Source organism: Notechis scutatus, chromosome 3, assembly GCF_049901735.1.
Source record: "Notechis scutatus isolate UNSWTSFEM ecotype Mainland chromosome 3, rNotScu1.2, whole genome shotgun sequence".
Classification (NCBI taxonomy): domain Eukaryota; kingdom Metazoa; phylum Chordata; class Lepidosauria; order Squamata; family Elapidae; genus Notechis; species Notechis scutatus.
The window spans coordinates 102,295,886-102,319,376 of NC_142011.1; the positions used below are offsets into that span (position 1 = coordinate 102,295,886).

The 23,491-nt window shown below is 36.7% G+C and overlaps 1 protein-coding gene across 2 annotated transcripts in view; it reads right to left on the reverse strand.

Annotated features, from left to right (window-relative positions):
* The window catches only part of RGL1 (ral guanine nucleotide dissociation stimulator like 1), a 92,872-nt gene that overhangs the window by 37,351 nt on the left and 32,030 nt on the right, over positions 1-23,491 (reverse strand). For both annotated transcript variants that reach the window (XM_026669264.2, XM_026669265.2), the window contains exons 3-4: positions 17,346-17,554; positions 3,238-3,315 (exon numbers count right to left, since the gene is read on the reverse strand). In XM_026669264.2, the coding sequence (XP_026525049.2) occupies positions 3,238-3,315; positions 17,346-17,554 (287 nt within the window). The remainder of the gene's footprint in view (positions 1-3,237; positions 3,316-17,345; positions 17,555-23,491) is intronic.

Below are 23,491 nucleotides of genomic sequence, written 5' to 3' on the forward strand. Positions count from 1 at the left end.
AAGGCCAAACCTTGTAGCAGCCTCAATGTTTAATGTCCTTGAAAAGTAACTCCCTGTTTCTGCCAGCTGTAAACATAGACAGAGGTAGTTTCCAAGATCTTAAAAAGAAAATTAACCAAATGAAATCTTTCCTGCTTGGTGAGAACTTTTTAATTTTTAAAAAAACTTTACCTTCTATTTCTTGAAAAAATGATGTGGAATCATAGTCATACTTTTAGAAAACTGCTTTTCAAATGGAAATCTAAAATCTTTCACCAACTCCTCTGTAATCCAAGTCTATACAAATATAAACATAATTCAGGACATGAGAAGAAAACCCCAAGATTTAAAAGCTTGGAGCTCAACTATTATGAACCTAGGTTTTGTTGGGTTTAAATGGGACCAAAAAAATACAATCATCCATTTGGCAGCCATGTTTATCAGGGCTAAACGGGTCAATGAAAACATGGTCAAACTGGGACATATTAAAAGCTGCACATAATGGCACTCACTGAAAATTAAAAACCGTTACATTTTCTTACTCACTGTAATTTCACATAATATATTAAAAGTTACTATAAAGTGAATCCTATATTTGTCCACTGCCTATAACAATCAATACTCTGCAAGGAGCTAGCTCAGAATGTGACCCCATACAAAAAAAATTGAAAACACATTTAGGATCCTGAAATGAAATGATGCCTGTTATAACAAGTCTCTATAATTTCATGATATTGGCATTTATGTGTACTGTACTAAACCACTATGATCTCACTCCTCTGTTTTCCCATTGTGCAAGTAATTTGGCTTGTTTTGGAACCTTCCCCAATTTTCCAGTTCTCTTAATTGTCACTATTTGGCCTTTTTTCTCCTTAGGTCAGCCACAGTGGTTTCTTTTGTTATTTTACCCTTTACTAGAATGAACGTTGATTGTACTCTGCACAAACAAAACTTGAAACAGCTCTCACTGAGGATTTCCCAGGCGGTAAGAGAAGTCTTTCACATTCATTCAGTGGTTGCTTCAACTAACTCCATTCTGCAATTATTTATAAAACAGTGAAAGAGGACACCTTGCTTTACCGGAGAAATAATTAACAGGAGACAAAGACAACAAAATCCTGACCACAAAGAAGTAGTAAATTGGAAAGTGCATCATTAAAAGTAAAACCAAAGGTAATGATACTTTAAAAAAAAAAACCAGAGTGATCCTGCAATTTTATCATCAGAGATTCTAGTATTTGATAAACTAATTACTACTTCTAAATTACTACATTTCCTAGGTCTTTTTTAAAAAGTTATTTATACTATTATTTGCCTATATAATCCTGGGTCTTTTGTTAATTTAAGTTATTTATGTTGATGTTTGCATACCATAACTGGTGGCCACAGAAGTGAAAAAATATAACATACATTTTCAAAAGTAAAATTTAAATCATTTCCCAAAGGAAGGCAATTATAGGAGACAGGGAGGAGGGAATTCAATATCCACTATGTCTTGGAGAAGGAAAAAATAGGTATCTACAGTAATCCAGTTCAATTTTATAGCTGTATAATTTAAAAAAAATTATACAATGATCAAGAGACTTGCCCAACACCAGAAGGAAATCAATGGCATAGGCTGGAGCCAAGCCCAGTCAGTTTATCTCTCCACCATATTATGCCAAAGTCCCCTTGGCATATCTGAGATAGCTTAAATTATCTTGTGAGCTACAATGACTATTTCATGACAAAAGGGCAGAGGGAGAGAATAATGCAGAGACTATTTTCTGCCAGGCATTGAAAAATCAGAAAGTCTAACCCAAAAAAGACATTGTGTCAATGCCAAGTAAGGACATTTCTCAAGACCTGAAAGGTTAATAAATTAGCTCAGAGTCATGCTACTTTTTCTGAAGGGACAAAAGAATTGGACTATGGGGCTTTTCAGATGCTGGAGCAGGAACCTCAAGTTTCTGTTTATTGTAAGAAGTTTGAGTTTTATAGGCAGTACACTGTTGTTCCGAGATCAGTGCTTGGAAACTTGGATTGGTTAAAAAGTATTCTCAGCAATGAAACTCACTGAATTATTTCTCCCTCAATCATACTAAATTCATAGGGTTATAGATGAAAATTGAACAAGCATAAGTCTTTCCTCTGATTTTCCTAAAGAAAGAGAGTGGCTTATTCTGGGATGAACTTTTGAAAACAGCAATCTGTTTGATCAGATGGATGAATGTGGGCTGGAGTGCTAGGAGATATACAGTATGTGCCACTTATGTTGCACTATTAACTTGTGAAGTGAATAAAATTGACTTAAACATAATATGAGGGACAAGAAAGGAGCAATATACATACTGAAAGTGATTTTGAAAATTACAGTATTGTAGAAAAAAACAGAACATCAAGGCAACTTACATTTCATATATGTCCAGATCATCATTAGCATTTCACACCCTGTCAGTCTTACAGATTGTCCCTATTTCAGAGAAGTAATCACTCATACATTGAAAATATGCATATTTGGGAGGAAAAGGAAAAGCTAAAGTTGTTTCATGCATGATGATCCATAATACCACGTGTGTTCTATTTAACAGATCAGTGAAGATGGAACCACTCGTAGTAACCGTGTTACTCTGACATTATGCTTAATCATCCTCTTGATGATTGCTGGTACAGCACACCCAACTATAGGAAAAGAGTCCTTGTACATTTTAAAACTAAAAATGTTTTCTATTTCAACCTTGATATCCTTCCTATAAGTTTGATAGTTAAAGACAGCTTCTAGCTTGATTTTGTCATGAAAGCAATTCATGTGTTTCAGTGAAATTTTGCATTGAGATGACTAAAATCCTTCAAGCACAATGCTAAAATCATTCATATATTAAATCAAATTTAAAACTTAAAATAATCTTTAGTCAAGTAAATGTACAGAATAACGTTACTGTGTAGAACAGGCAAAATAAATGCCAATCCAGTCATATTTAAGCCTCTTATTTCAATGGGAGATATACTGAATATTTCCTAACCTACCTATTGGAATTAATTTATTGGATAATGCCTACAAATATTTTATCTACTAATTCTAGTTTCTATACTTGGCTTTATTTTGACAGTTAACTTCTCATCTTCCTAAGATGTTGATCTTTTGTAGAGTTGTGACAAAGTTCCTATATTCCTTTGTGCAATTAACTGATTTGTGTGTAATTTCCAGATGAATATTGACCACATCCTTTTTTCAACCTTGGCTGTGATTCTTGCTGTTCAGAGAAATGCAACACTTACTTCCTGAGTACTGTTTTGGTCTCCGTACTGTTCTGGCTCCCATCTTCTTCACAGTTTGAGATCTCCAGATTTCCATATCTAAAAGCAAAAGAATTATAGGAATATCAGGCAGTGAGTAAAAATAAAATGGGGAAAGCTATGTCTAAGGATTTAGATATTAGGAAGTGCTTTGAACTCAGTACTTAATTTGTAGCAGAGAAGTTAACACAACTTCCGGAATTTGGTCTTTTCTCCTTGTCTATCCCACACCACATGCTTCCTGGCCTCATTACTTCCTTAGGGTTTAAGAAATAGGAGAAACAGCATTCAATTGATATACAGCTCTTAAGGATGCAGCAGCCCTGTCTTCCTTGATCTGACAATTTCCAGATGTATTGGATTCCAACCCCATTACCCACACTTAGCAGGGAAATGTGGCTAACTCTTATTTGTCAATCCTACAAACTACTTCTTCCTTTCAACTTTCTTCCAGTAGTGAACATCTAATCCTTATGTCAGTCTTCCTCTACCTGGTACCCTCCAAATGTTTTAAAAACAACTCTTGGAATTCCCCATGAACACAGCTATTAAATATCTATTAGCTAATCATTTTTAGCTTCTTAAACCAGCCTTCTTCTGTTTAATAAAGAAGGCTGGCCTAAGAAGCTAAGGGAGATTTTGCCACAGTTCCTTTTCTCAGTGTGCATCCAAAATATAATTTGTCTTGTATTCTTTTTTTTTTTTTTTGAACAAATTTTATTAATTTTTAAACACATACAAAGCATAAAACGTAAGAACATAAAACCTTTTTTCTGAAAGTTATTTGTAAATTCTAAGCAAATAAAACATTTTATACATCATTGACACATCTCCTTATAAACACATAGATATCCTTTCATATTCCTCATTATTTCTCCTTATACTTTCATTCAATTATATTTCTTTTCTATATTTATCTATTTTGTATGTTTTTATTCACTATACTTATTTTTCCTTTCTGGCTTACTTTATTCTCTTCTATCTTTTATTCTCCATTATCCTTTTCTAACATTCCTCCAAGGTTTTATTAGCTCAATCAAACGTAGACACACATAAACACAAAACATAAAAACATAAAAAACCTCTTTTTTGAAAGTTGCTTAGTCCCGGGTTAAAACTCTTGGTACAGACACCAATTCAAATTCATGTATATTTTGTATATCATTCCATATCTTATTAGCATTTTCAATTTTCTATATAGCTTCTCCTCTCTTTTAAATTTTCTTAATTTTATTTTATTTATCTCATCTCAATTCGAGTCATAATATTTATTATTCTTTGTCTGTTCTATTTCCAGCTATCCATTTATCTTTCTTCTTTAAAGAAAAACTTCTCCTGTACACTAATTGGAGTATGATGCTTTTATCTCTTTCCCCTACATTTATAATACTTAATATAGAATACATAGCTTACATTGGGATTCTGTCTGGTACATTCTAAAATTATACAATATTATCAATACCAATACCAATCTATTCATTAATATTAATAATCATTTATATCTTAAACACTTAGCACATTACTTTTCAATTAAATCACATACTTTTATGGGAGCACCTACTTTCCATAGTTATTCCCCCCCCCACATCACATATTATAAATCATTATTTCATTATAATGTTCCCCCTTCTCCTACTTCAAATCTCTCATTTCACAAAAAATTTCACTAGGATAACATAGTCTAATCATTAATATTAACAATCATTTATATCTTAAGCATTTTACCCATTTCAATTAAATATCATACCTTTATGGGAACACTTATACTTTCCAAAATTATCCCCCCCACATCGCATATCTTAAATCATTGTTTCATTAAGGTATTCCCCTTTTCTTAACAAAAATTTCACTAAATTATACTAAATATTTTATCACATTTTAAATTGCATATTGTTTCCAATTTTCTAAAATTATTTCTAAGTACAAATATAAAAATACAATCTTATGTACCTTTCCAGAATCCCTTTTTCAATAACGTTTACCCATTATCGAATTTTAGGCATTCTTCTCCTTATTTTCAAATTTGCTCCAATTTTTTTCCCCTCTCCCTTCCCACTCACAGCCAAAAAGATTTTCTTTTTTTCTTTTAAATGTTCAGAAATCCTTATCCCTTCAGCATTCAATTACCTCCAATGCAGGTTTTCGGATTTCTCTCATGATTCCATCCGCTGTCACGTTAGGAAGGAGAGTGAAAAGAAAAAAAGAAAACTTTCCCTTTTAGGATATTCGCCGCTTGTAACTCTCTCTGGAAACAATGTATCCTTAGCAACCTTCAAAATTCCAGGGCACTCTCTCTTGCTTTGTCCCGGTCCAAAAACAACTTTCACTGCTCTTCCTGCTTTCTTCCTCCTGCACGATCTTGTCCGGCTGCAGGTTTCTTTGTGGTGGCCATTACTGACCGCCGCTCCTCCACCTTGGGAAAAGGGGGTTTTGCTGGGTGGGGAGGGGGTCTGCGACACCCCCAAGCCCCTATCCGGATCCCCCCTGTCTTCAGCTGCCTCTACGGGGCAGCTATATCCCCCAAATCCGAACGGATTGGGGGAACCTTGGCAGCGAACGCAGCAGGGATCACGCAGTATCGCGAATCCCTGCCACTGCCGAAGCCTTGCAAACCGGAAGTTCCAATTTGTCTTGTATTCTTGTTTAACATGGCCAATGCCTGAATCTGCTTCCTTAACTCTCCTGTCTCCCTCCCCTTGGCATAAAAAAACAGTCCACCCGAGTTTGTAAGACTCTTTCTTGTAAGTCTCTTTCTCCTTTTTTCATTATGTTCTTAGAGCTTTCCCATTTTTTCTCAAAGATTTTCTTCTCAGAATCCTGGTTCCCAGAAGTTCATTCCAGGAGAAGCCTTTTTCACTTTACACTTGACCTTAACTTTTCCCATTACCATATCTCTATCCTCATCCAAACTCATATACCTTCTTCTAGGCTTGTGTGAGTTTTATTTGTAAGAACTGATTGAGAACATCTAAACAAATTTACTTCCAGAGCAACTGAAATGTTAGATAACAAATAAAATTATCCTTGATATAAGCTACAAAAGAAAATGTAAGTAGAATTTGCATGTTAGGATTTTCATAGTACAATAATTAACCTATGTTACGGCCCATTTATATAGTAGTCATTCTTTTTCTTACGATCAAATATTAGGAAATAAAGAGAATAGCACAAATAGATTATCAGGGGAAAAATCATACATCTGTACTACATTTATTTATACAGTTAAACCCTGTTTATTTCAAAGGATACAGGCATATATTAGTTTTAAATCAAAATAAAACCCAATAGAAATATGTACAAAGTAAAATCCTAATTCAGAATGAATTTTTAAAAGCCAAGTGATTCACCATGGTAAGAACAAAGATTTAAAACTTTCTAAATCCATTCTCACACATAATGTATTTGAAATTACATGATTGAGGAGTGTTAAACTTGCTGTCTATTTCCCTCAATGCTGAATTTGAACAAAGTACCAATAATGTTAATATTTTTACAGTAAATGGTATTTTATTGTTTTTATACCATTTATCCTTATGAATTTGATTTTAGCATATCCTCTCCTGATGACGTGATCTACATTTTGCTTGTAGTACAAAGAAGACTTTTAAAAAGAAAATGATATCCTTTGCTTTTACCACTAAGACATGGTGGGAATATCATGTTTCACCACTTCTGTACATGGCACAGAGAATTCAATATGCAGCCAGAAATGTACTGCTTTCAAAACTGGTGAACAATGAAAATATACAGAACATTTTTACGAAGGATTGCTTCAGATACTGGGATCTGACTGCAGATTCCTGTTAGATAGCCTTTGCCAAGGATATACTCAATAAAATACCAAGTCTGCTACATCGTGGGTAAACTTAATAAAAGGCTCTTGATGAAAAGATGTATCCAAATTACTTGAGGATAAAGTGAAAAGAGATAGCACTTGAGAAGTAGTGCAATTCTGGATGCATATTCATCAGTGCCTATTTCAACATTTAAATTTAGTCCAAGTCAATTTCAGAAGCATGAATCAGCTTTACACAGCATTTAATGGCTGGCTTCTCTGGTATTAGGAACATAACTGCCACCTCTTAATGAAACAATTTTGTTTTCAGAAATACATAAGTTTCAAATCTTTATAAATGTGCAGATGGCTTATGATCCTTTCAGAAATACCTTTTAGAAAATGGAGAGCTTAGTCTGAAACACGGGTAAGAAACGACTGCTAACCAGATTAGTATTTCAGTCTGTATTAATGTCATTGCAAATAAGTCTGTGTTTCTGAGAATACTCAGGGCTAGGGTATGTAGGATGAGTGGCCACATAACTCTTTTAAATAATAATTTAAAAACTCTGTAGAGCAATCCAAAACATTAATATTAATAAGTACACATGCACACATTCATATTTTTCATTAATGTCTGTTACATCCAATAAAGCCTGATTTTTGAAGAATTTTTAAGAGCAGGTTAAGTTTTATATGTAGAGAAAAAAGTAGGCCTGTATCAGACATTTTTGCTAGGGATGATCAATGTATAGGTCAATATAAAATTTTTAAAAACCCACTATAGGTAAATCTGATATGTTTAATGAAAGACACAGACACACACATACATACATTTAATTTAGAGATTAATGAATGTAAGACTGTAACCTTCTATTTGTTAAAATTTGAGATTATGAAGGCCAGATGCATAAATGCCGCTCAAAATCCTAGACCTATTATGACTACTCAGAAATGATGCTTATCCACCTAAAGTTATTTTGCATTCCAGAAATGTAAAACTACAAACTTCATAAGTGCTGCAATAATGCTTAAGGCAACTATGTGATAAGTAACCAAGAAGCCTCAGAAAAAAATGGAAAGGATGAAATAATGTTATTCTGTTTTCTTCCTACAGTAGAAGAGAACCAGTTCAGTTTAATAGTTAAGAAACCAGACTAGAAACTAAGAGAGTAGTTTCAAAGAGACTGCAAGGTCTGGCTTCGTGTCATTCTTTCTCACCCCAGCTTACCTCACAGAGTTGCTGTTGTAGGAAAAATAGAAGATAGAATTAGGTTAAGTCTACCATCTTGAGTTTACAGTATTGAAGGTGGTACATAAGGAGCAATCCGACCCTTATGGTTTCATAAACAAGGTCTCACGTCTATCTCACTGACTATCGATCGATCGATCAACCAACCGATCAATCAATTAACCAATCATAATAGAGCTAGAAGAGACCTTGGAGACCGTCTGATCAAGCAGGAGTCCCTATACCATTTCAGACAAGTGACTGTCCACTCCAGTCTCTTCTTAAAAACCTCCAGTGATGAAGCACCCACAATTTCTGATGACAAGTTGTTCCCTGGGTGAATTGTCCTCACTGTTCGGAAGTTTCTTCTTCATTCCAGGTTGCTTCTCTCTTTGATTAGTTTTTATCCATTGTTTCTTGTCCTGCCCTCTGGTGCTTTGGAAAATAAGTTGACCCACACTATACCTCCACTCTGTCCTAAAGTTTCAGATGATGCCACACTCAGGATCCAGATGGGCACATCCCTGAGAGATGCATCCCCCAAATGACCTCTAGGACACCAGCTCCCACTTACAGCCTGGCTGCAGAGTCCTGCTATCATGTGATCATGTTTTGCCATTTTCTGACAAAAATGCCAATTTATCAAGCTGGATTTGGACTTGACTCACTTAACAACTGTTATAAAAAAATAGTTGTAAAATCAAGTCCAGTTATGTGGTGATTACAGCGATCAAAATTCTGGGCTCAATTGTGATTGTAAGCTGAGGACTATCTGTATACATGTCATCCAGGTAGTGTTATGCATCACACAACAAAAAACCCTTTCTGTTCAACCTGATTTTTCATATATGTTTTTCTATTTATGTGGGTTTTTTTTTTAAAAGGAAAGTGAATACTGTAGTAAATTTTAATTTTTGACAAGAATCCTGTAACTTAAGAACTGAGATAACTACAAGAACTTGCAATATTTAAAACTGAAAACATGTTTATAAGTTTTATAGAGAGCCCGTTTGGTGTATTTGTTAAGGCATCAGGCTAGAAACTGGGAGACTGTGAATTCTAGTCCCACCTTAGGCACAAAACCAGCTGTGTGGCCTTGGGCCAGTCACTCTCTCTCAGCCCTAGGAATCATGCAATAGCAAACCACTTCTAAGATTTTGTCAAGAGAAGTGCAGTGAAATGGTCAGGCAGTGGCCAGGACTCAAAAACCACCCATCCTCCCAAAAAAAGCTTTCATGGATATACATCAGCCAAAACAAGTGAGCACAAATTGAATTAAATACATCTGAAAAGGAAACATTATGAATAAGAACTATGCTGAGAACAGATTCTAACAATGAATAACTGGAAACTTCTCTGCTCTCCTCTCCTCTCCCCTCCTCTCCTTTCTCCTCCTCTCTCCTTTCCTTTCCTTTCTTTTCCTTTCCTTTCTCCTTTCCTTTCTTTTCCTTTCTCCTCTCCTCTCAAATTCATGACTGGACAGTAAATGTTTTAAAACATAAAATAAAGGGGGGAAACAGCAGAAAAACAACACACAGCTTATAACAAATAAGGACCCTCTCCTATCCCTTTTCCCAACTGCAGCCATCCAATTAGATTTCAGTATTTACCTGATTTTCATGTATTTTCTCTCCCCAGTTAATGGATAGCCTGCCTATAAATCACTTCATTTGCCGTTCCTTATTTTAAATATTACATATCTCTTGATCTTTTTATTGCCCATCTTTTCTCTCCCTTTTGTCTGCTTTGTAGTAGTTCTTATTTTCCAGCAAGAAATAAAACTTCCCGATATTATCTGGTTGTAGTTCTTTTATATTTGCTGTCTTTATTGTTCTAGTTTCTCTCTCTCTCTAAATCCCAGTGGTTTTTGGTTTTTTGTTTTGCTTGTATCTTCATATTCCTTACTGCTAAAATCCCCTGCTTCCTGAGATCAAAACCTCATCAATTCTGATGTTTCAATTCTACTAGAAGAAATTTTTGTTCCCCCGGTTGCTACCCATTACGAGAATTCTCTATTTCCTCCCCTTCTCTTGTTTGTATCCCATTTCCCCCTTTTTAAAAAAACTGTAAGATTTTTTAGAATTATGAAAAAAATACTATGAAAAATAAGGCAAACTACATTATCTGAAGATAGAGTAGAAATAATGTAGTCAGTTATTATTACTACTATTTGCAGTTACCATGGTGATTAAATAATAAAAAGCAACTTTATGACCAGTCCTCCTATTTACAAACTATGCAGGCCTGTTAAGCAAAGGAAATAATATCATAAGCACACTTGAGATTTCATGAAATCTATATTATGGATTACTGATCACTTCACTTAACAACTCAGTTGCTGGTTACAACTGTGGTTGTTAAACCAGGACTACCTGTAGTAGTAAGCTATATTCAAAAGCTACCTGTGTAGCTTTCCTGACTGAAGAATAAAGGAAGGAAATGCATTTTTAATTTACTGTCTCCAATAAAAGAAAATATACATAGCGGACAGTTGAATCTGAGCTTGGTTGTTTGCTTGCAGACGTTTCATTACCCATCTAGGTAACGTCATCAGTGCTGCACTAGTCACATCAGTCACACTGATGTTATTTCGTTGAATAATGAAACATATGCAAGCAAACAACCAAGCTCAGAGAGTACCAAGGCCTTCACAAATTACTATCTGTTCACATATTTCTGCATTTGTTGCTGTTGTGCAGAAAACACACAGAGGGAGAAAGACTGACAATCATCAGTAAGAATCCAGCATTCCTGTATTTGGTCACTTGATTCTTTAACGAAGAACTTCTGCTTCCAAGAAAAGATGAATAATACAACATTTTACCCATAATATAGATTTCATCGACGAAGTATGGGCAAATGCAATGTATATAAATTCTACATTTGCACCAAAGTATTAGGCTTATAAATCACTGTGGTATTGGTTCAACCATAATACAGACTGTAGAACTTGTAAAAGTCTGTAACACACATTCTCTCTTGATATAACTGAGCCTCTCTAAAAAGGCTTTTTAATTGTCTGTGTTATCTTGTCTCAATTTTAAGGAAAAGGGGAACTTTTTTTTCTTTCTTTTTGAGAGAAATTTCACTGAAGCCACATAAAGATAACATCTAATCCAGGCCTAATAAAGGAATTTTATAAAATAGCAGATTATAAGCAGATTCCATGTCAAGCAAATTGTATGTCTCTCAGAATATTTGTCTCCTTTGAGTAATTATGCAGAAGGACCAGTGAGTTTAATTAAAGTTATTTCCAAGTTAGTGCCCATAGTGTCTCAGACTGAGATCATCAAAGAAATATACAAGGAGACATTCCTTAGCTTGATGGCTCCAACAGAGAAACCTTTCCATACAGTGATACAAAAGTCTCTCTGGCATCAAAAATGAGAAAGTGAAGAGGATCATAATAAATCACTAAACACGCATCTATTAAGTAAAACAATTTACTGTGAAACAGCTCTTAAAGGCACCCATTTCACTTTGGCTTTAACTGGCAGCACTTTTCTTGAACCAAAATAGAATTCTTGGATTTATAGGGTTGATATATAATACTATATTTTGTTCAGGATCACATCTAAGATAACATAACCCAAGAATTCCATCCTATAGGTGTCAAAATCTTGTTTTAATTTTTCTGCTCTGCCTGCAGAGGACATTTTCCCTTTGATCTTTTTCTCATTGGCTTTCTGTCTGCTTCACTCTCTTCATCAAGCTCTGCCAAGTAGCATTATTATTTTGGGTTCAGAATGACGTGATTGAACTGAATTGCCTTCAATAAAATCACGATGCCCTTTCAAAATTATTAACATTGAACTAGCTAAACATTTTAGCGTTCTTCATGCCCCAAATCAGCCATAATGGTTTTTTTCAAATTCTCTCCTGCAACTTCATTTGCTTTGGAGGAAGACTTTCCATAGCAGAGCTTCTTCTGGTGGGGTGGCCAGAGCTGGCAAGCTTCATCAGTCAGTGCCATTGCTTCTTCTCTCTTTTAAGTAACACCAGCCTCCTGGCTTGGTTCCCTGGCCAATCCTTGCCTTCCTGTTGCCTTAGAAATGGCACCTGAGAAATGGCACCTGCCACAGAGTGCAAGAACAAGCATGAGTTCCTAGAAGGTAGCCATGCCCAGAGCAATGAGGTCAGCCAATGAGGTTTCACTGTTGCTAAGAGACACACTGGTCATTCCAAGATTGGTTGTTCCTCCTGCCAGAGTGTTTCCCAAGGCTCAGTCTACATGGCACTCAGAGTTAGAGGATATTGTTGTGGGCTACTTGTGTTTGGGACCCCCAATTTCTTTGATTTCAGACTTAATTTCTTCATAAATATTTGAGCATTACAGAGGAATTATTGAAAAGGGCATTGCTTCTGCAGTTAAGTTATGTTCGATTGTCAAAAGATTAGGGAATATATATTGTAAAAATGGCTGAATAAATTACGGGAAATTTAAATAATAGCAAGGATACTTAGTGGTCAGGAAAAAACCTATGTCTAACACAGGACATCTCTTCAATATTTTCAAAGCATCGATTTTTTAATTTTTAATTTAATTTTTAATTTTTATTTTTTTTCATAAATAACACAAGCAAACATACCTAATACTCTTCCTTCTATTTTTGCCACAACAACAAACCAATAAGGAGAGAGAGAGAATGACTAATTGAAAGTCATCCAGTCAGCTTTCATGACTAACTTGGGACAAGAACTCAATCTCTTGGTTTCTAGCCTGAGCCCTTAACTATTAGACAATTGACCAGTTACAGTTCAGCTGTTCACTAACTCTTAGGGTAAACTAGCTTCTTTGAAATCTACCTAAATTAATTTCTTCCCTGAGCAATATTTCTAGAGGAATTTATGTATCTGTATGAGTGTCTCCTAGCCATTTCTTCATAATTAAGGAAGCTGATTTCCCATTGCAAAGCCTGACTTCCTAACCCAGCATTTGCAAACATGACTTTGCTTGCTGGGAAGCTGGCTGGGAAGGTAGCAAATGGCAATCAAATGATCAGATCAGATGCTGCTGCCCTTGCCAATACACGTTGCTAGCCAAGTGCCCGAATTTCAATCATCTGATTGTGCTAATGCTGCAACAGTTTTAAGTGTGAGAATAGGTCATAAGTAGCAATAGCAATAGCACTTAACTTATATACCACTTTATAGTGCTTTACAGCCCCTCTCAAAGTGGTTTACAGAGTCAGCATATTGCCCCCAACAATCTGGGTCCTCATTTTACCCACCTTGGAAGGATGGAAGGCTGAGCCAACCTTGAGCCTGGTGAGATTCGATCTGCGGAATTACAGTAGGAGTAGCTTGCAATACTGCACTCTAACCACTGCACCACCGAGGCTCCCTTTTTTCAGTGCATTATAACTTTGAATGGTCACTAAATAAATAGTTGCAAATCAAGGACTACCTGTAATGAATCTTTTATAGATTTTCTCTATTGATAGGAATAACCTCAACTGCTGATGAGAACTAGAATTTAGTTTTATTTGTGGAATGCGGGATGTATTTTCTACCTAATCTTAAAACACTGCTTCACAGCAGTTCTTAATTGTAAACAACCTCCATTCACTCTTAGCCCTCCAGTTTGTCCCCAAAGCATTCCAGATCACAGCTGGTAGATAGCTGTGTAGGTTCCTGCTACCCTGTTACTGGAAAAGTGCTTCTCTTTTCATGTTTCCATTGACACCCCTTAAGCTCCCATCTGAAGGGAGTGAACATACTACTATATATAGCTTTGTGTTTTATGAAAGTGCTGGATTGATAAGTCTGCAAACTGATGTTCTTTGTTCACTACAAAGCAAGAACAACAATGCACAGCTGCAGTACAAGCTGCCTTCTGCCACCCCCGATCCTGTGCCTCAGTCAGTCAGCCTGAGTAAAGCAAATTGGTCCACAGGAAGTTCAAGCCTTATCAGGACAACATAGACAGCTCCTGTTGCTTTGCAATGCACTTTCAGGAAAACAGAAAGTTTCCAAAGAGGATCCATCCTTACCAGAGAACTCTTTAATAATATTTGTATGCATGCTGATACTTTGTTTTGCTTTTAAAGGAACTTTCAGTTCTTGTTTTACAATACAAACCATGGGAAACCACATAAATTATGTGAAACCAGCAAAGCAGGCGATAGGAAGAAGTTACTTTAGTTACCTTGGCCAGAAAAGTTATTTCCTTGCAAGGACAAAATGAATATTGTAAGACCACACAGTTATCTTCTCTTCCATTGTTTAGAAGACACTGATTTTCAAAACAATCCTGGCAGAAAGTAAAACAGGAGACAGAAGTTCTACCCTAAATATAACGTGATTTCAGCTTCATGGTAACTTATGAAAAATAAGTATGCTGAAATCATTATGAGAATGAAAAGTTCTCTCTCCCTCCCTCTCTCTCCCTCTCCCTCTCTCACTCTCTCTCACACACACACACACACACACACACACACACACACACACACAGATATATTTACCCACTTCTCCATTACCCCAATTCCTTGGGAAAAGACAAAGAATAAAATGTGATGGTGTCCAATGATTTCATTTTTTTAGTGTTAAGTGTGGAAAAAACTACTTTATCACACTGATGGCTTTTCTGGACTTGGTTTTTAATAACTCATTGTATCTTCTAATCGAAATCAAGCAACAACACTTTAGCAATCAATGGTACATTCCAGCCTTTCCTAGCTTAATGCCTTCCAGTTGTGTTGGGATGATACATCCCCAGGAATTAAGGACTCCTTCCAGGGATGATTTCTGTGTAGATTTGCCTAATGGATAGAGATATCAACATCCTCATTTGAAATAAGGCACAGATGTCAAACTCACGACATCACGTTGTCATGTGACGTATCATGACTTTTTCCCCCTTCGCTAAACTGAGATGGGCGTGGCCAGCATGTGATGCATCCAGCCCCCCGGCCACGAGTTTGACACCCCTGAAATAAGGTAAAGTCCCCACTGATTTATGAGTGTGATGACCCAGGGTGGGATATAAAACAAACACAGTCACAGAAAACAGGTGAAGCCCCTTTTATTCCTTCAGTTTGCTTCCAAGCTCCAAATATCTTTGACAGAAGACAAAAACACTCCCACACAAACAGTTACACGAAGAAGGAAAAAAGCAACACAAATCAGGCAAGATAAGGGTGGAGGATGTCCACAGATGATATACACTGGGAAGGACACCAAACTCAGAGAGGAACTATAAACTAGAGATATTTACATGCTTTGTTTCCAGCATTCGCCAGTACACAGGTCCATACTCTTATTCAGTTGTCACAGCTGCAGCCCATGAAGAGGATCAAGGCCCTCTCCTCCTGAGGAGACCATGTCTCTCCCTTATCCTCTCCTCCCTGTGTGCCCTAGGTTGGAGAGGAGATGGGCCTGGGTCCTCCTCTGACTGCACAGCCGGCTTCTGCCCTTCGCCAGCCCCCTCCACAACCTCCAGAGCCACACTTCCACTCCCTGTCGGCTGTTCCTCCTCTTCCTCAGAGTCAGTCTCCACCAGGGGCATGACAATGAGAAGGAGAATGATTTGCAAAATAAAAGTACTATTCACTCTTATGCTGTTGTACTATGATAACATTGCCATGAACCAGAAGCATGAGGTACATTCTGGATGCAGTGCGGAGAATAAATGAAAATAATCAATTTACTTCTAATTATTTCTTGCGGGGAAATGGGCATAGTGAATCAAGAAAGTTTGAGGACCTTTGCCTAACTCACTATTTAATCAATTATACTTAAACATGTTGCATTTATTGAAACCAGAAATTTGGATTATATTTGCAAATCTGTCTGCAACAATCTATTGAATTCATTGGCATGAAGTTTCAGACATTTTAAAAAATAAGGACATAAAGACAGATGGCTAAAAATGGTATGAGAGAAAGCATTACATATCAAAAGACTGAGACATATAGATTGATTCAACATTAAAGCTGCATTCTAAAACCATACCTATTTTCTATCTTCTTACTACTGAAAGAGCAAGAACTTTGTAGTTTCTTTGAGGAATAAATGCTGAGATATTTGAGATGCTAAATATTGCATACTACATATTAAATACTCACAGTGAACTCACAGTGAATACTCACTGTGAATTCATACTGGGAGACATAAGACATAGACTTGATAACGGAACTGGAATAGCAAATGACACATCTTTTACTTTTAAAATGAATGTTCAGAACCAGACCCTAATCTACCAACATTGCAGCTCAGCATAATCTCTTGAAACACACCATTGTTTTAAACAACTCTTATATTAATTAATTTATTAAATGGTTGAAATGTACTTGAATATTAGTAGCTCGGGTTGGTAGCTGGCTGTTGGTTTGAACTCTGAGCTTGGCAAATTGGTTGCAAACATTTTGTCCTCATTTGAGAAAATATCGTCAATGTGCTTGGAGGTGTGCTCATCTGTCCGAGCACTGGCCTTTAAATACCCTTTTATATGACGCAGATTAGTGAATATTGCTTGTTCCAAAGTATCCAAACAAACAACATTCACCAATTTGCATCACATAAAAAGGTATTTAAAGGCCAGTGCCCAAACAAGCTAGCACAATTCAAAGCGTAGTGACGATGTCTCCTCGAATGGTGATGAAACATTTGCAACCAAATTTCTAAACTAGGAACTCAACCCAGCAGCCCTAATTTTTATATATATATATAAATGTGTGTGTGTGTGTGTGTGTGTGTGTGTGTATTCGCGGGTATTTATATGTATGGTATTCTGCTTCATTTGGGTATTTTCCCATGTCATTATAGTTGTGCTTTTAAAGTTGTAGCAACGTTTCTGGCACAGCAGTAGGCTAACACCAAATTTAAAACAGAAATGGCTGTGAAAGTTTGACTCACAGACGAACACTATACAGAGGCCTGATGATGGCAGATGAGATTCTGCCGAAACATTGCTACAACTTTAAAAGCACAACTATAATGATGTGGGAAAATACCCGAACAAAGCTGAATACCATACATGTATGTATGTATGTATGTATGTATGTATGTATGTATGTATGTATGTATGTATGTATGTATGTATGTATGTATGTATGTATGTATCCTTTCTTCATAATGTCTTACCTATCAAGGAGCAATTCCAGAACTTCCTTTGTAGATGCAAACCCTCGGTATGTTGATAGAAATATGCTGATGTAGGTGAAGTCATTGTCTCCAAAAGCTGTCAATAGGTTCTCCACAAGCTTCTCTAGAGTACCTGCCTTTATTGTCCTGATCTTACAGGTTTCATATTGGCTGACAGTGTGTCCTGGAGGAAGTTGGTCCCCTTCAACCTATGTTAATAGACAAATTAAGAAAAAAAAGGGGGGGAGGATTAATAAACTCTTATTGGTAGAAATAACACTGCCACACAATATCTTTTCACGGGTGATGAAACGGTCTGAAGATTTACAGCTTAACAAAATAGAGCTGGTGCTTGAAAACACCTGGAGAAGAGAAACCACAGAGCAGCTGGCTTCATACAGTGAAGCAAACAACAAATAATGAAACAAGCAGACTAACTCAAAACATATTTTGATCATTATGAATTCTGAGAGATCTAATTGGACTCTGCAAATTTTGTGGGTCAGAGGATGTGGGATAACGATTGACCAAGGATGGGCCAACAGCTTTCAAGGGCTGTATACCCTCGCTAATTATCTGTGAGGCCCTGTGATTGAAGCTGAGCTCAAGAGAGCAGATGGGTTTGTTGCAATTACATTAACTTCCTTACCATTTAGCAACATTCCTACTTGAGCTGCTTAATTCCATCCACACATATATTTTACATCTCGGAATGATAAAGAACTTCGCTCAACATAGCAAAGCTAGCTGGCTTGAAATGAGGCAGAAACATTTTAATCATGATTTTTCTTTTCTTGAAGAGCTATGTTTTCCCCCAAGCTTTCTTTTTTTAAAATAAATAAATAAAATAAAGCTAGCTTATTATTTTACCATTATTCTAGGCAGCCCAGGTTTCACCCCCAAATCCGAGATAATCCAAATAAACCTATGGTTGCAATGTTACATTCCTCCTTTGTTTGTATTTCAGGGATCAGACACTATACCGTACTTTCTATTTCATTCTTGTTGTTAAATTATTAGCAGGCATTTTTTTTCCTCCAGTGGTTCAGCATGGTAAGATCTCATTTCAAAAAATTAGATGGATAAGGAATCTGCATTGTAATGAGTTATGATAGAAAAAAAGTACAGAGAACCCTAATCCATTTACAAATAGGAAGTGTATTTCATCAGATAAAAGCAATTATTCAATAGTCATAACTAATTTGAAAATGTGGCAAAAGAGTTATATTATTTTTCTACAGGAATCAAAGATAATTTAGAAGATCAGACAAGAAAGACTTTCAAAAACTCCTCATTCCAAGTAAATAAAATGTTTGCAGATAAATAGATCAGTCATTATAATTCTGCAGAACATGGTCTTCCACATTTAAGCATCTAGCAAAATGGGCTCACAACTTCCAGCTCTCTGGAACAGAATAACAAAATAGCAGAATAGGAAGGGTCCTTGGAGGTCTTCTAGTCCAGGGGTCACCAACCTTTTGGACCTCAGGGACCACCAAACTCATAATTTTAAATCCCAGGGACCACTAACCGATTCTCTGGGTGTGGCCTAATTTGTGGGTGTGGCTTGGTGGTTATGTGACTGGTTAGGCATGGCTTGTATGTAAATATTATAAATATTTATATAAATATTGCATTTTTATAAAAAAAAGAGCAGCTTTTACCCAAAATCAGGCAAAGCAGGCAGATTGAGTTGCTCACAGAATCACAGATTCATTCAGAGATCTATCTATCTACCATCGGCTAGCTCAGTCTGTCACATAAAATTTGCTCGCAAGCAAACCCATAAAATTTGTTAGCAAGCAAATTCACAAAATTAACTCACAACATACACACTATGTATGTAAATATTGAATTTTTTATTTAAAAAATGAGCAACTTTTACCCAAAATCAGGCAAAGCAGGCAGGGAGATTGAGTTGCTCAATGAATCATTCCGTGATTTATCTATCTGCCATCAGCTGCCAGAGTCTGTCACATAAAATTTGCTTGCCATGAATCTGCACTGAATCATAGAACCTTCAGTCCTAAGGGAGGTTCAGCTGTGCTTAAAAACAGAGCCAAAAATCTAAAGGCTAGCTAGAAAGCAAGAAATCCAACCATTTCCTGCTTCCTAGCTAATCTAAATCTCCCGGCACAGCAGAACAGCTGATGGTTGGAAAAAGGAAAAATAGCAATTTATCAGGCAAATTTGCAGGGTAAGGAGTAAGTGGGCAGGGGGGGTTCCTGTGGGCCATGTGAGTGGTGCAGCCTTGTGTTTCTGCGCAGCCTGGATTAATTGCTTTGGGGGGATGCTCTGAGGTGAGGTTTCTCTGTGGCCCACCAAAATTTTCTTGCGGCCCACCGGTTGGCAACTGCTGTTGTAGTCCAACCCCAGTAGTGTGATGGCATGACCTAACCCATAAATATAAGGAAAAGGAAAAGTCAATACTTCACCAAATATTAAGCAGGCAGAGCTAGCAGTCTGCAGTAGTATCTTTCATCTGTGTTTACTTTAGAAAAAAGACACAACTTTTATTTGTGAAACAAAGATTCTGAATTCATATCTTAGTGAAATATGTATTTCAATATATCTGTATCATATAGCAGGGATGACTGTGTATGTGTGTCAGACACAGTAATTAAATGTATGCTTAAAGATGAATCCATAAAGAAGCTGACCTGGCATATGTACTGCTGAGCCAAGCCACATGGGCTGCTGTTCATATAAACAGCTAACCATGTGGCTAACTTTGTGTGCAAATTTGTTTTCCAGCAATGTAGTTTTCACAAAGATAATGAATAAACCAGTCTGGGGAGATGGGAACTGAGAACAAAAGAGGAAAAGAAAGGAAGTAAAAAAGGAGTAGATAAGTAGTTAGGCAATATCTAGGGAGTGAGACATTTACTTTTTTCCACATTTTTTTCATCAAATTGTTTTATAGATTTGATTACAAAATCTTACTCCTAGAAATGGGACACATATGTCCTTCCCTTTAGTGGTAACAGATTCCAGAAAAGAAAAGTTATCAGGCAATATTTTAAGGCAGGGGGGTCTAGAAGACACAAGCAATCTCTCAAGAGAAGAGCCATCACTAGCACTTAAGATTATGAAGAGCATCCGTGCATATGTCATAAGAGACAAATCCAACTGAGAAAAGCTGAAAAACCCTCACTCTTGTTTATTCTTCAATGTCTGCTACAGCATCAAGATGGTATGGGAGGTGAAAGGGCCTTTCCCATTCCTGTGAAATACAGTCACCATTTTATGCAGTTGTATGAATTCGCATGAAATTGTAAAAGATGCAGAGCTCCCTTCCATGTTTGTTTTTATGGCAAACTGAGAAAAGCAATGTGAAAGAGTTTTCTACCATTTCACCATAAAAACATAGCTTTCCACATTTTACAATTATGGGCAAATCCATACAACTATATCCCTGCTTAATACTTCAAAAGGTTCCAGTAATTCTTCCTGAATACTCATGCTTTGTTTATTAGTTTTTATTCTGTCATGATTGAGAGGGAAAGAATCTCGGCTCCAGTCAACGGACAGGCATCCAACCTGAAGCAGATTCTAACAAGCAATAAAAATTAGGACAATGGTGCTAACATGGGGATCGGTCCCTGCAGCATATCCAGATGTCTATTTGCCTACACATCTACAGCAACAGGATTCACAACTGCCCCAACAACTTCATATATACAAGATTAAAGACACCTTTGCATGCTTTTCCTCTAAATGTGATGCACTATATGCCACCAACTGCCAACAATCCCCCTCTGGATTCTATGTAGGACAAACAAGGAAACTTTGTACAAAAGAATTAACAGAACAAGGTTTGAGATCAGGGCTAAAAAAAACAAGGACGCCACAATATCACAGCATTTCACTCCCTACTAGAGGACTTTCTATTGTAGACTTCAAAAGTAACCATTTTGGAAAATGTTAACACCACCATCAAATGAGATTCACTCAAAGGTTTTCAGACAATTTCAGAACCTCTCAACAAATGCAATGGATTTGTAACACAATTGTGAATTTATAATTGTGAATTTTACACTCTTACACATGTAACCTGTATCTGCGTAACCTGTCTTCCCCCTCTTTTCCTCCCACCTCATCCTAATTTAAATCCCACAACAGCTCAGCCATCCCATGCATCTAATGGATGCCTTTTGGTGAAATGTATTAATCTGAAAAAATGCTGTTTTGATTTTCAGCTTCCCAGTGATAATTTTTACTGCAGACAGTCATGATTATTGCAGCAGACAGGAATTAAGATTCCTTCTTTGCATGCCACAATTTCCATACAATTTATCAAGCCATTAGGTCTGTGATTAAATGTGTATGCAAACTGACCTGTGAAATTGTTCTTCTTCTTCTTCTGTATCTTATCCCTATTTTTCTACTACATTTCTTCTCTTTGTAGAAATAAAAATCAGAATGTGGCTTTAATACTGATGCCCAGAGCCACTGAGAGTGAGTGGGTGGCCATATAAATCTTCTAAATAAATAAACCAATAAAATAAAAACAGTCCAATAACCTTTTGATATACTTCATCCTACATTCCCATTTAATTCATTAGTTCAGTTTATAACTTTGCCTAAATAAAGCTTGGTAGTTAGTTAGCACTTAGAAATAGCACCCACCCCACGCATGAACCCCAAAATGCCAATCAGAATTCTAGTTACCACACCTGGTTATTTAATTCAGGGTCAAACAGAAACTTGAGTAAAGCTCTTCCCGAAAGTATTCAGACTTGGGCTTTGATGGTTCTCTAGAGGAAAGGAATGCTACATTGTGGGGGAGACATTAAAAATGTTTCCTTGCATTTGTGTGCTTAAAAAAATAAAAGTACATTTTATCAGCTACCAACAACAATACGCTTGGAGTTATTTGAAGAAACATCTAAGGCATAATTTTGGTCAGCGTTATTAAAGCAGTTCTGCCCCCAAATTTTTAAGAGAGCCTTGGCAGGCAACCATTCAATAACACTGACTTGTGGAATAAGACACGGCAGGCTGAGTTAGCACGCTAACAGGAAACAGCTCAATCTGGATTCAATCAGGGACTGTCTCTTTTCTGACATGATTCCTGAAAACAACAAGAGGAGATTTTTGGGTTTGCTTCTTGGCCAGCTGTCCACCTACAAGTAAACCACACTGACTGCTTTTCAAAGGGCGCTTCTATGGCTGAAGGGCAATTTTCCATCAGCAGGACTTAAGAATGAAGAACATATGATACCTCATAGAAGGTCAAGAAAAGTCATGTTGTTTTGAAAGGATTATCTTCTTACTTTCACATTTCACTGTTATTTAACTCAAAGTCCCATGGAGATGCTCTTCACCTGTTATGAGTTTCTACTATTTCAAATCAGCATCTAGAATGTGTTTTTTTTTTTTCTAATGCCTTCAAGTCAGTCTTGGCTCCTGACAACTGCCTGGAGAAGTCACTGGAGTTTTCGTGGCAATAATTTGAAAGTGGTTTGCTATTGCTTCCTTCCTAGGGCTGAGAGACAAAGATCACCTAGCTGATTTTATCCCTTAATGTGGGACTTGTCTCCCCGTTTCTAGTCTGATGCTTTAACCACTACACCAAATTGACTCAACTTTTCCAATCGTGGGTTAAAATATCTGGAAAGCATTTAGCATGCTTTTTTTTAAAGCAAAAGGAACTACAACTCTCTTGCAGCATTTTTTTTCCTTAAAATAATGTGTTAGGTATATGTAGGCAATTCAGTTCTCCAAGAATGTATCAGGACTGACAGCTTAGAGCTAATCCTTTTTTTCCCCCCTGAAAGCCTTTTCTTTACCTTTTCCTAACTTTTCTGACAATCTAGTGTGTTGGAAGGTAGACAGGTGGGCATATCAAAAAGAGAGGGGAAAAGGAAAGAAGCATATTATAAAAGATCAGGTAAGCTCTGACAAACTTTCCTTTTGCTTTTTCCACTCTTGACTTCAGTCCCACTATAGCAATAGCACTTACCGCTTCACAGTGTTTTACAGGCCTCTCTAAGCAGTTTACAGAATCAGCATATCCAGCCCCCAACAATTTGGGTCCCCATTTTACCACCTTGGAAGGATGGAAGGCTGAGTCAACCTTGAGCCTGGTGAGATTTGAACTGCCAAATTGCAGGCAGCCAGCAGGCAGCAGAAGTAGCCTGCAG